Raw genomic sequence first — 16716 nt, 5'->3', positions numbered from 1 at the left:
TAGGTGAATAGGTCTCTGTATTTAATATCTTACCATGGGAGAGCCTTTGCAAATTTCAGAGCCCATTAACATTCCCTCCTCCCTTTTGAGCACAGTCACAAGAGTCCTAGCAGGAGGGCGGGTGAGGTGATGGCATTGGGAAGGTGCCTGACAAATGGCTGAATGGATATATACGGTCTATTCTTGCTTCTCCCCATTTTGCAGAGGAAGGGCATGAGGCTCAGACATGTTAAGCAGGTACAGTGCCGAGAACACTGGGATAACCACCGAGAGGCAGTGCGCTGTCACTTTGTAGGTACCTGTGGGACTAGCTTCAAATCTGGTGCCGCCATCTCCTGGCTGTGTGACCTTGAGTAAATTATTTCACTTCTCTGAGTTTCCTCATTTGTAGAAATCATACCCATTCTTAAAGTGGCTTAAGAGTTAAAAATGAAAATCCACGTAATGCAGAACTGACACTTAGTATGTGCTCAGGAATGTGACTTTCCTAGAGGAAAAGGATTTCTGTTGAGAGTGCTTTATATAAGGTAAAAATCGCAGACAAGGAAACACTGAATGGGTGGAGATGTAGATGCAAATATCGCTCCTCCTCCAGGCAGCCTGAAGGCCCCGCCCACTCCTGGGGTCAGGATAGAGGTATGCTATTTTAAAACCAGCTATTCACTCCATCAGGGAGTACTTCCTGAATGTCTACCTGGTACCATTGTGGCCCGAGGTCTCGCTGTTAAAGCTGCAGTTGTCATGGAAACGAGTCTGAGCTTGTAGAAGAGGCCTGCAGTCCTTGGGGACTGCCTGTCTTTCTGATTCTTGAAGGAGGAAAATGCCACTGTGTCCCCTACCTGTGCGAGTGGAGAACAAATGTATGTTAATTAGATTCGGTCTCAGGCCTGTTGCCACTTGTGGGGCAGCTTTCCTGGAAAGTGTGGCAAAGGGCCACCGGCTGACAGGCTGTCCCCCAAGGCAAAATCAAAGGCAGATGGGCTGGTCTTCAGTGAATAAATTTGAGTGTGCGGCTGCGCTGTATGGCAGCCCTTGCTGCTGCAAGGAGGCTGGGTGGGAGATCTGTGAGGAGAGCCGGGGAGGCAGGGAGCCCGGGTTATTAAAGGTAGGAGCTGAGTCGTTATGAAGTATTTGAGCTAGAAGATCTCTCTGCCAGCAGTCCCTGTGGCTGTGGCTCCCACCTCAATTGTGTATCAATTTGCTTTGATGCAATAAAACCGCATAACAAACAGCACCGTGATGCTGTGGCTTACAACAACAAGTATTTATTGCTTCCAGGTCTGTGGGTGCTGAGTAGGCATAGCAGAGCGCAGCTAGATTCATCTTGAAGCTTCTCTTTGGGCCAGGTATGCCCCTCCTGTCATCTCATTCTGGGACTCAGACTGAAGAAGGTGCCATCCCTTGGGTCATTGGTTTTCATGGCGGAGGGTGGACCCTCAAGAGATTGAGCTGGAACCCACCTGCCTCTTGAAGCTTGTGCTCAGACTGGTGCACTCACATCCAGTCTCATTCTGTTGGTCAAAGCAAGTCATGTGGGCATTCCCACAGCCCGTGGGGCAGAGAGAGCACTGCACCCACCATGGAGCATGACGAGGGTGGGAGCGCCGGAAGAATTCTGAAACAAACAACACAATCCACCACAGAGGGTCTATGGCAAGATTATCTGGGGCGTTTGTTAATAACATAAATCCCAGGCCTGTGAGCTACATCTGGTAAATGAAAATCTTGACAAAAGAACCTGGGTTGGAATTTTTTTCAGGCAATCCCAGTGGATTTTGAGGATCATCTAGGCTCTGGTGCCATGTTATGAGTGAGGTGTGCCTACCTGTCCTATGGAAGGTTTGAGTTGCAAGTGTGAACCTCAACATTAGTGGCTTGTAGAGTTTGAAGGACTAATAACTTTCAAAACTCATCTTGACATTTCTTTTGTCTTAAGAGAAAGAAGTTCCGCCTGCCTTGAGTTCTTGGGCGGGCACATTTCTACCAAAATGGGGCTGCCCTGATATTGTTGAGACTCATTTCCATGCTTGCCCTTTGGAGAGGAATAGAGTCTTCCTCTTTCCAGGAGTGACTGGTAATTTAGTTACTCTGAGCTCCTTCCCACTGAGGAATCAGGCAGCCTCATCAGAATCTGCGTGCACCCAGCAGCCCTACTGAGTGGAGCTGGGTGTGGCTTCTCAGCGAAGGCCATACCTCTGAGACCCTTTTTTATACTCACCTATTCATAAACCCCAGATTCCAGTCTCTGCATTAGTGAAGCATTATAGGAGAGGGGACGTGGGGGTCGGGTGCCCTCCCCCTAACTTCCTGGGGGTGGGAGAATTAAAGTATTGAATGGGTGGTCCTAAAAGTTAAGAGTACTTGAAAGCAACTACATACATCGTGAAACACAAGCCATGATTGTTTTTGTTCTGCGGGAATGCAACGATTACAAATACGCTGGCGACCTGAGAAAGGGAAGCCGTGAGGAACCACAGTGCTGTGTGAGGTAGGAGGGAGAGGTCTTCAGCGTCCCAGGATTTGAAGAAACCTCGCCGTCCCAGTGCCCCATGGCATTTCAGGACCACGGATAGCACACACCTTCTGCTCTGTGGAACCTGGAACTTTCAGAACACTGTGTCTGTGTACATACTGTTTGTTTTGCTGGAATGTTCCCCTTCTCCTCCATGTTCGGCTTCATGAACTTCTCAGATTTCAGAGCCCAGTTCAAATGTCCCCTCCTGATGACACAGCCACTGTCTTTCCCTGTCTCTGTAATCACAGCTTTGGTTCTCTGCCGTTTTCCAGATGGCTAACCTAGTGATTTGGGGGTAGGTGTAGGTTTGATGAGAACAGCACCTCTCTTTTCTCCCGAGGCTCCCCAGACCTTAGTGCATCGTCTGTCCCTCTGACTTTAGGGTGGAGCTGACAGATTTCATTCCCACCCTGCAGGAGGGCGAACAGAACCAGGGGTGCTGATGCTTCACTCAGGGATAGACAATCCTGCAAAAAAATCCGCTGTGATCTAGACCTCCTCTCCTGGTTGAGGCTGACTGTTGTTTATTTTGCTGTGTATGGGTCAGAACGCCTGAAGCTTTAAAGGCTAATTTTTGTAAGCGCCACTCAGCGAGGTACTTAACGCTTGTACAGAGAACAAAGGCATCCTGCCAACACCAGACCTCTCTCCCTAGGGGGGCCTGGATGGGACATAAAGATAAGAGCAGGTCTGGAGAAGAAGCCCTGCCTTTCCCTGGGCTTTGCCTCGGACTCACAGGATTGTTTGTCGCAGAGACAGGATTACTGCCAACACAAAGATTTAGGTGGGACCCTCACGAAGAGGCTGGCCTTTCAGCATCCTCTGTATTGTTCAGGCTTTGCACTGAGCAAGCTTCTATTCCCAGGCAGCAGCCTTAGGCTTTCAGGGGATTTTAAAAGCAGGAAGGAGGGGTTTCTGATCTGTCAGTCTACTCTTCTTTCTCTTTGTTTCTCCCCTCCCTTCCTTCCTCCTTTTCTTTATTCCTCTTTCTTCTACTTTTCCCTCTCTCTTTATCATTCTTTCATCTCACTCTTCTTTTCTCTCCCTCTCACCCCTTCTCTCATTTCAGACCTTCTTTCTTCTTCTTCCCTCTCTCCTTGCCTTCTGTCTGTCACCCCCTGTCCTCCTGCTCGACAAACATTTGCTAAATGCTGTGTGAGGCCCCTGGCTGGTCCCGGGGTATCAAGATGAATCGCAGCATCTCGCTGGGCTCTCTTGGCCCTGAAGGAGTGTCCAGCCGAGCAGGAGATGGACACATGAACAATGACCATGACACGTGATGAGTGTTGTGGGAGAGGGGTGTGCAAGGGGCCGTGGGGATGGGAGGAGGCACCCCAAAGTCTCCGCTGAGGGGAGTCAGTTAGTCCCAGAAAGATCTACTCCCCCCCGGATTGCTACCATATAGAGAGTTTGGTATTTTGCTTTTTTTACCTAATGTTTTATTGTCTAGCGTTTTTGTTTATCCTTCAAAATTCCTGGGAAATATTTTAGTCTGTGAATAATACCCCATTAGTGGAGTGGTTATATAACCGTAATTAATTCTGGATCACATCTTTGCATATAATTCTCTGACCTAATTGGGATATTTTCCTGAGGACAAATTCCCAGCACTAAATTTCTAGGTCAAAAGTCATGAAGAGTTTCAAGGTCCTTGACCCATTTTGCAAACTTGCATCTCACTTGTTCTTATTGAGAAATCCCAGCTTTGAGGACAATAGAAAGATGATCGTTGCCCTTCTTCCGCTTCTGCCCAGTGTGTGCGTGCTGTCTTACTTCAGAAACTTTTGTGTATTTGATTCTTCCCTGATGGAAATCCTTCCGTCACCATCATGATGGAGCTGAGACTTCCATCTACGCATGGCGGCGGAGTCCCCGTGAGCTGGCACCTGCACGCTCTCCGGGTTCCCACTCTAAGGTCATACTTCAGCCGGAGGAAACCCCTCGCAGGTCCCAGGCATGCCAGGCTCCTTCTGACCTCTGAGCCTTTCTCCGTCCACCACTCCCTTCTCTGCAATCTCTTTTCTCCTTTGCCGGGTGGCTAATTCCTACTCATTCTTCAAGCTCAGAATAACCATCATTCCCCTGGACGGGCTAGAGTGGAGGCCTCCTGTGTATTTCTGCCGCCCTCTGCACTTCCGTCTGTCCCAGCCCTTCCTACCTGGGGTGCAAGGCCTGGTGATGAGAACTCCTTCAGGGCAATAACTACTTCTTTTGGCTGCACACACTCCTTCCTTAAACAAATATTTATTGAGTGTAGTTCCTGCTACAGAAAATGGCAAAGAGTGAACAATGGGTAACTATCCTGAGTATTTACACATGCCAGGCCTGTGCTAAGCACTCTGCACACACCCCATGGGGTTCTCCCAACAGCCCTGTGAGGCGGGGACAATTATCCCCATTCTCTGGATGAGGAAACTGAGGCTAGGAGCGGGTAAGTCACGTGGCTAATAAGTGGGCAGGATTGGGAGCTGCATCTCTCCAACTCTGGACATTCTGTTCTTACACAATCTGGACCCAGGGATACGAGCCACACTGAGCATAGGTCTGTTTAGGTCACTGTTGTCACCGCGGAATGAACTGGCAGTCGCTGGCTGTTAAATTTTTAGTTGGATATTTTATTTTCTTCAACATATTTAAATGGTGATTTTTATCCAGACTCTGTCATTGTTCATATCTGCCATCTGTTTGCTTCTCACAGTAATCCTGTGCGAGACAGTGGACAGGGATGGTATTATTTTTCTTTTAAATCTGTGACTTTATAAATTCGAAAAAATTATGTACAATAAAATTCACTCTTTTTGGCGTATGCATCTGTGGAATTTCACAGTCATGTTTCCTGCACGAAACAAGGGAGCCCTGGAGAGCGAGGTCCTTGGATCTCAGACCTGAGGCTCTTTGTAAATTCATCTGATTACAGGGTGTCATGGATTCCAGAGTGTGAAAATGTTTAAAAACGTGACAGAAGTGTGTTTGATGGAGCAAATGCTGGGCAGGAAGTTAGGAAACCTTGGGTCTAACCTCTGCCCTTGTTACTTGTGTGATCAGAGAGATCACCCCGTCTCCAAGCCCCGTGTCCCCTTGAGGTCCGATTAGACCCAGCCTTCCGTAAGAACCATTCAGCGCGAGCAGGCACGGAGAGCATCACTCTCGTAAAGCACGTTTGCTAAGCTGTCTGCTGAGGAAAAGTGTCCTTGTCAGATTTCCCACAAAACGAAAGGACCTAACTTTCGGAAAGATATGAACTCAGATTCCCCTTTTGAATATTCACATTACACAGCAGAGCGAAGGATCTGGGAGTGCCTGTCACAAAGACAATCTTTGCTTCTGTTTAACCTAAATTTTCGAGACTACACCTGGGTGTCCCCTTTTGGGACAAAGTCTGCGAAAGCCCGTCTGAGCTAGAGTTCCAAAAACGTGGTTTTGAAAATCCCAGTTAAAAGGCAAAAGCACCACTAATTTTAAAGAAGGAAATGAGGAAGTCGCATCAGCTCTTGCCTCATTGTAGGCCCATTTTTTAAGGACAGTACTGACCCCGGAGCACAGCAAGCCTGGCTTCCTTGCAGCAGCTGCACACAGTACCTGCTGGTGGTCGGGGAGCACGTGGATTTGAATACAAGCTCCGCCCTCTGATTCTAGGAAGAGCAGAGCAGGGCGTGGCTGCTCTCCTGGCGCACAGCATGTTAAACACCACCTTTCAGGCTGAGCCTGAAAAGCCCACCATTAAATGTGACAAGGCAGACGGCTGCCTCGCGGAGGCCGTGTTCCGGAAGCCACACACCAGCTGCTGAGGACTCACGTTTCCCTGCTTTCTGGTGCCAGGGAGAAACCTGCGCACCAGCTTGTCTCTGCTTCTGGACGTGCAGAGCCCACGCTTCCTCTTTCCCTTGGTTCTGGAATATCCTCCTGAGGGCCTGGTGAGTCCCCTCCATGGGGATGCTCCAATTGTGGCTGGCTTCTATCTTAGGGATGAGAGGCAGGTTGTTGGGCCTGGGAGTGACTAAGCTTGAAGCTCCAGAGACCCTCCTGCTCGGGAACAGGACGTGCTGGCTCATCTTTCTCTTCCTTGGCTCGTGGCTCATAGCTCCTTGGCTCATGGCTGTGATGCCTTTTCCTTCCATCTTCACCCATTCATCCTTCAAGAATCAGTTCAGACATCCATTCATCCATCCATTCATCTATCTGTCTATCCAGCCTGCCAGCCAGGTCGTGTCCTGGGTATCAGAGATGCAGCAGTGAAGAAAACAGATGAAATCTCTGCCCCCGTGGAGCTAAGAGTCTCTAAGGACAACTGCAGGGCACAACTCTAGGTGGCACCACCCATCCATGTCAACGTGGGTGCGATTGGTCCCCTGCGAGTTGTGCCTGACGCAGCCAGCGGATTAACACATCACAGCTGTCAGTGGGATGAGTTACATTGTAGACAAACGTATGAATACATAGTCTGTCATATGCACTATGATAAGTACTATGTAAACATAAAGTGGGAAAGGAGTGTGGGGTCTGCTGGCGGGGCAACGGTGTGTGGTGTTCCAAACAGGGCAGCCAAGGGCAGGGCTCTCAGGGACATCGAGCAGAGACCTGGAGCAAGCGCGAGCCTGAGCTTTGCCTGGAGAGTGAGATTCCTGATTGAGGGGGTTTCGCTGACCTTGGTTTTTGCTCTGAGGGAATACGATACTGATGCACGAACCCACAGAGGGTTCTGAGGAGCAGGCTGCATGCTCTGCGTCTGCTCCACAAGCCTTCCCTGGTTCCTTGGTTTGGGGTAAACCCTTCTTCTCATGGTCGATACGTGGGACCATTGGGACCACTCCAGGGGACTTTGTGTGCAGCTCCTCAGAGGGTCCTGGTGGGATCAGGCCCCACCTGCCCACAGTGTTAGGCAGATCAGGGTGCACCCTGGATTGGATTTCTATGCCGCCTCCCTTCCTCTCTCCTCTCCCCAGTTCCTGGAGTCACCTCCCGATACACTGCCTGCCTCCACATCCTTGTCTCAGGCCCTGCTTTCAGGGGAACCCATGCATGACAGTCCCTCAGAAGTGGCCACCCTGACTTGTTATTGCCTGTTTACTGTCTTTCCCTCTCCTCAAGGGGTGGGGCGTAAGGGCAGAGGCTGTGTTGTATCCATCAGCACACCTCCAGCTGGGAGATAATACAAGTAGCAGATAAGCACATGAAAAAACATTCTCAGGCTCCAAGAAATGCAAGTTAACAACTATTAATGATGACCAAAGGTGCTTGGTGATCACGCATGGCAAACTGGGGCAACACCTCTGGAAAGCAATCTGGTCATATTAATCAAGGGCCACAAACAAGGTTTATGCTGTTGGACCCAGTTGTTGAGCTTCTGAGAATTTAGCCTAACAAATAATCCAAGGGAAGGGAGAAGCTTTGTGCACAAAGATGCTTATTGCAACAGTATGTGTCATTGTGAAACAGTGGAAATAACTTAGATGTCCAACAGTGGGGGAATGATTAAACAATTTGTTCAATGTATCCATAAGATGGAACATTTTGTAGCCATTTAAAAATTATGGTTATGTAGAACATGTGATAACTTGGGACGCGCTTCTGGTACGTGCGTAAAGGGCACGAGTGTGTGTTCCTTTGGGCTCCTGTAATTTGCCAGATTCTTTGCTGCCTCTGGGCCTTGTGCCACCAGTTCTCTCTGCCCAGAGATGGAACATTCCCCCTACCTGGACTTCTTCTCCACTGTTTGTTTAGTCCAGCTTATCTTGACTTGTTTTCTAGGTCTGAGCTCGCCTTGCCTGACCCCCAGTAAGGCTGGAAGCCCCTTTACTTTGCTCCCTTGCTGGGCGCCCTGCGCTTCTCCCCCTGTAATCCCACACACTCCACGTTTGTTAACCCTGTCTCTCCCCACCTCAGCTCCATGAGAGCACCTTCCAGCTCCATCCCTGGTTCCTCCTGGCTGCTCTGGGCCCGGCCCTGGGCTCGGAGCCAAGGCAATCACCCAGTGTCTGATGGGTGCGCAGATGGGTGAATGGACGTGGGCACGAGGGTCACAACTATAGAGAAGAAGATAGAGAAAAAATATCAAAGTGTCAACTGGAAGTTGTTCTGGGGGTGTAGCTTTTTTTTAGTCTTTTCACTATCTTTTAAAATGTCTCTAAATTGAGTTTTATTACATTTAATAACAACGCCTTAAGAAATTCCTGTTCTTCAAATGACCCAGTTTCTTTAACAAATGAATGGTATTGGAAAGGGGGAGGGGCTGGTACAGATTTGAACAGACTGTGGATGGCTGTGAGCCAGAGGCCGTGAGGGGACTTGGGGGGGGGGGTGGGTCCTGATTCAAACCAGCTCCTATAAAAGGACACTTTTGAGACAATCAAGTAAAATTGAACGTGGTCTGATTGTTAGCTGATGTGAAAGAATTAATGTTAGCTGGGTTTGTTGGTATAATGGATTATTAGTTATGTTTATTTAAAAACTCCTCAACAGAGATATGTACTGAAGTATTTATAGGTGAAATAATACAATATTTGGGATTCGTTTTAAAATACCTCAGCAAAAAACAAAGCAAAAATGTTTGAGGAGGAGGAAATGGGTGAAACACGAGTGGCAATGTGTTGATGCTTTTGAATCTGGGTGATGGATACGAGGCAGTTTTTAACGTCATTTCTTTACTTTTGAAAGTATTTGGGAAATTTTGGGTTAAAAATTAAAAAGAGAAGCATTCCCTGGCTTTTCCCCAGTGACGGTTACTACTTTGCTTGGCTTTTCAGAGTGATCGACTCCTCATCAAAGGTGGGCGAATCATCAACGATGACCAGTCCTTCTATGCCGATGTCTACCTGGAAGACGGACTCATAAAGTGCGTTCACCAAACATGCCGTTTAAGAAGCCGGTCTCTCTGGGCCGCCGCCTGGCCCTCAGCGGGGATGGAGGCTGGCTTTCTGCCCCAGAGTGAATGTGCTGTGTCCCTGTCAATGTCAGGGATGGAGAGATGGGGGCGGTGGGCAAACTACGGGGGGAGAAGGGACTCGCGTTTCCTGAGAGCCCCCACCCCGTGCCTGGCTCTCTGCTGCAGCTCACGCAGGCATCTCCGTTCAGGCACAAACAGAGGCTGTGGAACACACCCTGGCCCCTGCTCTGTGCTTGGGGGAGTGGCGGGCCAGTGAGCGTAAGTGGCTGGCCCCCATTACAGAATGCATTAGGGGCAAGGCCCAGATTCCAACCTAGTACATCCCGCTGAATTCACAGCTCGCTCTTCTATTTGCCCAGGATTTCTGGAATTGGGTTGAGGGAGCCCGGAGAGAAAGGAGAAATGTTTGGTCTCCAAACAGAGCCTTTCCCTTAAAGAGAAGATGTGTGCTGGGATGGAAGTTTGCTCGTTCTTTCTCCCTATCGGCTCCCTCTTCAGTCCAGCTGTGACATCCCGGGGGTACTAGCCTGCTCCGGCCGCCATAATGGAGTACCCCACACTGGGCCAGTGAAACAGCAGAAATGGATTTCTCACGGTCCTGGAGGCTGCGAGTCCTGGACCGAGGTGCTGGCTGCCTCGGCTTCTCCTGAGGCCTCTCTCGGCTCGCGAGGCCCTCTTCTCGCTGCGCCTTCCCGTGGCCTGCCCTCTGCACGGGCACTCCTGGTGCCTCTGCCTTCACTTATAAGGATTAAGGATCAGAGCCCCACCCTTATGACCTCACTGAACCTCAGTCACCTCCTTAAAGGCCCCGTCTCCAAATGCAGCCACGTGGGGGCTTAGGGCTTCAGCATGAATTTGGGAGGACACAATTCAGTCTGTGACACCAGACTGCGGCTTTCCTGCGGCCTCCACGTTTCCCGGCTAGTAATGGGGGGTTCAGTTCTCTTTCTTCCATGTGATGGGTGCCCTGGCTTCGCTCGCTGCTCAGCCTCTTCCCCTGGAGTCTGGAAGACGAGACTCTCGGGGACTGTCTCAGGATGCAGCCCGGGCGGCTGGCACCCGAAGGGAAGCGGGGAAGTGTGAGCAAGGTGCAGGTCCAACAGGAATGGGGCCTGTTGTCGGGACCTTTGCGGGGCCTGTGTGTGCCTTGAGGATGATGAGGAGGGGGAGGAGGGGGAGGAGGGCGGGGGAGGAGGGGGAGGAGAAAGGGAGGAGGAGGAGGCTGTGGGTGGTCATGAGCATTCAAAGATGTGCAAAGTGCCCTGTGAAGAGCCGGTGCTCAGGGCGGCATCGAGCCGTCCAGCTTCCCTCTGCCCACCTCCCAGCTCTGGTCCCAGGCTCGGACCATTTCAAGCCCAGCGCAGGCCTCCTCTCCCCCAGTCATTCCCTCCCCTCCCCTCGCTCCCTTTTCCCAGCCACACTGAGAGCTTGGCGTTCAAACTTGACACTCGCAGAACTTGCCAGGCCACTCTCTCCTGGGAGCCCTGCACCCACAATCCTCTGCCTGGCATGCGCCTGCCCCCATTCTCATCGTGCCCCCACCACCCCCACCTCCGGTTTGTCCTGGGAGCCAGCTCCTGTGCCTCCTCCTGCGGGCAGCCTCCCTGGTCCCAGAGCCGGCCGCAGCCCTCTGTGCGCTCCAGCCCGCTCTCCACATGCTGAACTCGCCCCTGGCGGGGCCCTCACCTAATTGCCTTCCCCCCACCCCGCCTGGGGCCCAGCACAGAGCTGGGTAAAACGTAGGTCCCGGGAGCACTGATTAAGCCAAAGGTTAACAAATGAGCCCTGTCACATCAGATGGTGGGACCTTGGTGTCGGCCACCGTTACCTGGAACCAGAAAGGGGATGAAGGTAGCTGAGGTGGTGGGGGAGCGTGGTGAGAAGTGTCAGAAAGTGAGGTTTCGGAGTCCACCCCTGCTTCGATGAACAGACAGCTCAAACGGTGAGCTCGCCGTTTGTGGGGGGGGGTGCTCTGGGGTCCTGCGGCCTGAAGGGGGAAGTGACACTGAGAAGTCTGTCACGGGACCGCCATTCCCGCCGGCCACATGTGGTCTGAGCTTAGCCCCTTAGAAGCTTTGCAATCCAGGATGTATACAGATGAAGTCAGTGCTCACCATTTGAGCTGCATTTATTACGTGCTTGCTGTATACATGAATGCCTCGAGTCTTGGGACTTTGGCAAACCAGGTTGTTCAGGAAACACGCAGTTTCCATAAATTCAATAATCACCAGCTCCTCTTAGTGGGAAGCCCCGTTTTAACCTTGGCGCTAAAAGCTTTCCCAGCATGGGCGTTCCTTTGCCCGCCTTGTTAGGCAGAGCGAGTGACCGGGTCCTCGGATGGTCGTCTGGAGCTCGAGTCCCCGCTGGCTGAGAAGTCGGTGTGGGAGGGCTGAGGGTCAGGGGGACGGCCTGTGGGGACCCCAGCACCACCTGCAGGAGGGGCTCGGTGGTCTCCCTTCACTCTGACTGAACCCCAGAATCCTTCCATCGTGTGGCCATTCGCCAAGCTTCCCTGAAAGCTGTTCGGCTGTGTTTGTGTGGAATCTATTACTACTCATTGAGTGTCCCATCCAGTCCAAGCGAGGGTTCCCTTTAAGTGTTGGTGAATTAATGCTGGTCTATAGGACTTTCTGAGTCGTGGCGAGGGTGGGGGGTCGGGGGGATAGGAGGATCTGTCTAATTCACCTCACTTCCTTCCTCTCTCCTGCCCTTCCGTGCACACGGCCATTGAGAGCCATTCAGGGGGTCTTCCTCCTAAGTCACTGGGGGTTCCATTTAGTTTAAGCCCAGTTTGGGGATAATCTGCTGCCGTCCACGGGGCAAGCAGGTAGGCAGGAGAGCCTGATGGGCAGAGCCCTAACGTTAGACTTGGGTAAACTGGGATTGAATCCAGACCCACCACTGACTCGCTAGGTGGCCTTGGACAGGTCACTGCACCTCTCTGAGTTCCGTCTTCCTCCTTTGCAAAATGTGAAAACTTCCTCCCTCCCATGGTTGTTGGCAGGAGATTAGGGAAGGTTTGTAAAGAGAGGCGACCGTCATGCCTGCTGAGAAGGGGCCCTGAACCATAGTGCTTGTTGGCACCCAGGCACAGTGACTGAGTCACAGACTCGAATCAGACTGGGCCGTGAACCCCGATACCCACGTGGGGGCTGTGCCCAGTGTCTATGGCCTGTGCCTTTGCCAGCGGTAAACATGTTGAATGTTTCCCCGGCTTCTTGAAAAGCTAGCTGTGAGCATTAAGTGTGATCCTCTGTGAAGGGCTTAGAAGAGTCGGAGCCCAGCGGTCAACCGTTACGAGGCTTGTGGGTGTCCCCTGCCCTTCGCTCCAGCTCCCGGCCCACGGCCGGGTGTCTGGAGAATGGTGGAGGCCTGGGCAAGGCCAGATTCTGTAAAGGAAGGCGGACATTGTGGAGGGGGGGACTGGCGTTGGAAGCAGAGGCCACAGCTGTGGGTGGAGTGGAAGTGGCCACAGTGCTGACATTTCCTGGCCCCTCGCCTTGTCCCTGGCACTGTGTGTGTCTGCTAGACTTGCTTCCGGTTTTAGGACGGACAGTGTAGCACACCCCAGTTCTGTGCAAGAGCCCCAGAGAGAGCCCCATGGCCTCTGTGCCCCCGTGTGACTTGCCTGGACCAGCCCGGCCTGCGAGTGCCGCAGCGCAGGGAGCTTCTGCTCTGCCACCAGGTGCGCATTCTGTTTGGGGCCTGACCGTGTGGTCGCTGAAGCAACGTTTTCCTATGTCATCGTAATTGGTGTTTTTATGTGACTTAAGAAAACTAATTTTGCTGCCTAATTCTAGGAGTTCAGAACAACTGGATTTTTAATGTATAAAAATCCGCTCGTGGTCGGATCCAGTGGTCTCAGCAGGGCTTGGCCTTGGCGCCTGTTGAGTGTGTCCTGGTTCTGGCTGAGCCTCAACCCATGCCTCGTTGTGTCTGCTGACTCGGTTCCAGCAGATGACACACGGCCGTCACCACAGGGGGCAAGGCTTTGAGCTTCTTAGGCTCTTCTCCCTCTTCCCCACTGGTGGAATTTCCCCTCTTTCTGGAGGAAGTTTGCAGGCACCTTCGTGTTGGGGAACAGAAGCAAGGATCAGCACATTCAGACAAGCTCTGCTGTCTCCAGTGTGTCCCTTGCAGCAGGTCTTACGGGGTTAGCAGCTTTGTCATGTGGACGCTGAGAGTGAAGCAGCTTTCTGAGGCCAGTGCCCACGAGTGGCCGAAATGAGCATCCAGGGTGCCGGGCTGATCAGCGCTGCTCGGGCCGCCACAGCCGAGTCCACAGGCCGGGAGCCTTACACAACAGAAATTCATTTCTCTCGGTGCGGGAGGCTGGACGACCAAGATCAGGGTGTCGGCAGGGTTGGTTTCTCCCGAGGCCTCTCTCTGTGTGTAGACGGCGGTCCTCTCCCTGTGTCCTCATGTGATCCTCCCTCTGTGTGCACATCCCTGGTGTCTCTCTGTGGGTCCTCCTCTCCTCTTATAAGGACACCAGTCAGACTGAATTAGGGCCCACACTAACAGCCTATTTTAACTTAATTGCTCTATAAAGTACTGTCACATTCTGAGGTGCTGAGGGCTAGGGCCTCTGCATGTGGATGTTGGGAGGGTCACCAGTCAGCCCCCAGCACTGTCTCTGAGAGCTTGCCGAGCTCAGGGGGCTTTCGCCGTCTTGCTGCGGCCGCTCTCCTCCGCATCCCTGAGGCAGAAGTGCTGCCTGAAGTGTGTGAAGTGCTCTGGAGTGACAGGCTGTTCAGAGGACCCTTGATGGAGATGCTGCTCTCACCTCTGTTGGATTGAGCTGTGCTGCCTCCCCCTGGAAGCCTTCCCAGATAAGCAGGCTGGTGAAGCGCCCCCCCCCCCCAACTCCCCACCCCTCTGCTGTGCTGGACAGTAACCGTCTGCCTATATGCCCTCCTCCTCGTTAGGCCGTGAGCCCGAGGGCAGGCAACCTGCCTGAATGACCTCTGTCCACCAGTGCCCTGCATAGGTCCTGGCTCAGAAACGTTTATCTAGTGGAACTGAAGCTGCACAGTTGACTGCCATTTTGTTTCTCTTTTAAGAACCAAAGGCCGTCTCTGTCGTTTGTCTCCAGACAAATAGGAGAGAACTTAATCGTTCCCGGGGGAGTGAAGACCATCGAGGCCAATGGGCGGATGGTTCTTCCTGGAGGCATTGATGTCAACACGTACCTGCAGAAGCCCTCCCAGGGCATGACCGCCGCTGATGACTTCTTCCAGGGGACCAGGGCGGCGCTGGCCGGCGGGACCACAATGATCAGTGAGTTGGACCCCTGCCTTAGGGACGTGGCCTGGGACTTCTCTTCTTCATCACCAGCATCAGCAGCAACACCCAAGTGCTCAGTGTACTCCAGGCACTTTGCTCAGGGTACTGTCTAACGTAATTCTCACTACAACCCTCCCCTAAAGCTGAGCGTCTCACAGAGCATGTTCTGGGTGCCACTGCTGGTCCCCAAGATGATTTCATGGGCAATGTAGACATTAAACTTTTAAAATTACTTTACTGCATATTGAAATAAGATAACTAGCACATCATGGACAGTACTGCTTAGGGTGATATTGAAGTCAGCATTCAGAGTTTTAGAAACTGTGAATTGATTTTAGAAAAGTATTCAGTAAAGAATGCTATGGATTATAGGGAAATAAAACAAAAATTCCTGAACACGGTGTGCAGATGGCTAAAGTTTTGGAACCAGTGACACAGGTGTTATTATGACAGATGAGGAAGTAGAGGCTCAGAGAGGTGAAGCAACCTCCTCAAGGCTACACAGCTGGGAAATTGTATGAGTCGATGTTGCTGCCATAACACTGTGTAACAAACAATCCCCAGACTTCAAAAACACGTGTTTTTCTTATTCAGGGGTCTGCAGGGGTAGGGGCGGGACTGGGGTGGCTCTGCTTCAGCTGTTGGGGGGTGGTTCAGAGGGAGCACCATGGATCTCCCATTGTGGGTCCAATGACCAACTCAACCACACTTGTCTTCTGCTGGATGGTGAAGGGCAAGGGGGGTCTGGCAGGAGCTCACCATTCCTCGTGGCTTCACTGACACACTGACTTCCACCCTCGTTCTGTTGGCCAAAGCAAGTCACGTGGCCAAGCCCAAAGTCCCTGGGATTGCACTCTGCCTGCTGTGAACCATGGTGAAGGCAGGGAGGGAAGGAAGAACTCTGGACAGATGATGCTGTCTACCACAGGGGTCTATCTGGGACCTTGGGCTCTTCCTCCACTGCCCTGGGCAGCCTGGTGGTTGTGTTTTTCTTAATAGCTGCTTTTGCTTGGATCCCATTTTAAGAAGTGATTTTTAATTAAGTAGGCAACAGTTAATTTTAAATGTTCTTTCAGCTGTCAGATTCTCTGCCTCCCGGGGGCTCGTCCCTGAGCTGGCCCCAGCCCTGCCCCTCTCCCCGCTTCGTAGAAGGCCCTGTGGAAGTACACTGTGGCTGGAGCCGGCCACCCTGGGTGGAGCTGGTGTGTCAGAGCTGCCCCACCCCCTTGAGCCGGGAGGGTCTGGCCCGGGCCGTGAGGCAAGCACCATCCTGGCCCCTTTTCCAAGAAGCAGCCCTGTGTCTCCTGGTTGGGAAGGGGAGGGGCCCAGCTTTGGGCCAGGATCGACTTAGACTTGGATCCCAGCTGCCAGGGATTGAACCTGGGTGCTGCCATTCAGCAGCTGTGCACCTGCGGGCAGTGTTTAGCCTCTCTGAGCCTCGGCTTCATGTCACCCCTGAGGACTGTCAGGAGACGTGCGTGAGGCTCCTCAGGGCAGTGCATGGTGTGTGGTGAGTGCTTCAGAAACATGAGCTTGGACGGTTCTGAGAGGGGATGGCAGTTCCAGGCACAGGTGGCCTGTGTGGAGGAGAGGACAGAGCCCTGGACCAGCAGCCGGGAACCCTGGGCCCCCCTTTGTCTTTCCCCATCACCAGCTGGAGACCCCTGGGGAAGCCACCTCCTGCTGTGGGCCTCATCCTCCCCATCTCTAAAAGGGTCGTTCCCAAAGTGTGTTGCATGGAACACCAGGAACCCATGAAAGCACAGGAGGACCAGAGTAAGGGGGTGGGGAGCAGGGATTTCTGAGTCCCCACCCCGTGTCTTCCTTCAAGAGACATTGAACGAGGGTCACTCTGCTCCAGGCATGGGGCTAGGTGGTCGGGGAGAGAATGAGCAAGGTGGACATGGTGCTTTTTCTCCAGGGGCTCGCAGTCTCGTGGGGAGTCGGTGATCACCCACACATATGGCTGTAAGCTGTGACTAGTGCTACAGAAGAGAGGTGCACGGTGCTTTGGGCTGCGGGACAAGGGGCT

General features: G+C 52.2%; 1 protein-coding gene across 2 annotated transcripts in view; it reads left to right on the top strand.

The window, feature by feature from the left end:
* CRMP1 (collapsin response mediator protein 1) overlaps positions 1-16716 on the top strand; it is a 72306-nt gene that overhangs the window by 13457 nt on the left and 42133 nt on the right. For both annotated transcript variants that reach the window (XM_014843265.3, XM_044767854.2), the window contains exons 2-3: positions 9259-9347; positions 14494-14678. In XM_014843265.3, coding sequence (XP_014698751.2) covers positions 9259-9347; positions 14494-14678 — 274 coding nt within the window. The remainder of the gene's footprint in view (positions 1-9258; positions 9348-14493; positions 14679-16716) is intronic.

This window comes from Equus asinus, chromosome 3 (genome assembly GCF_041296235.1).
Source record: "Equus asinus isolate D_3611 breed Donkey chromosome 3, EquAss-T2T_v2, whole genome shotgun sequence".
Lineage (NCBI taxonomy): Eukaryota > Metazoa > Chordata > Mammalia > Perissodactyla > Equidae > Equus > Equus asinus.
This window is presented reverse-complemented; position numbering and strand designations above follow the sequence as displayed.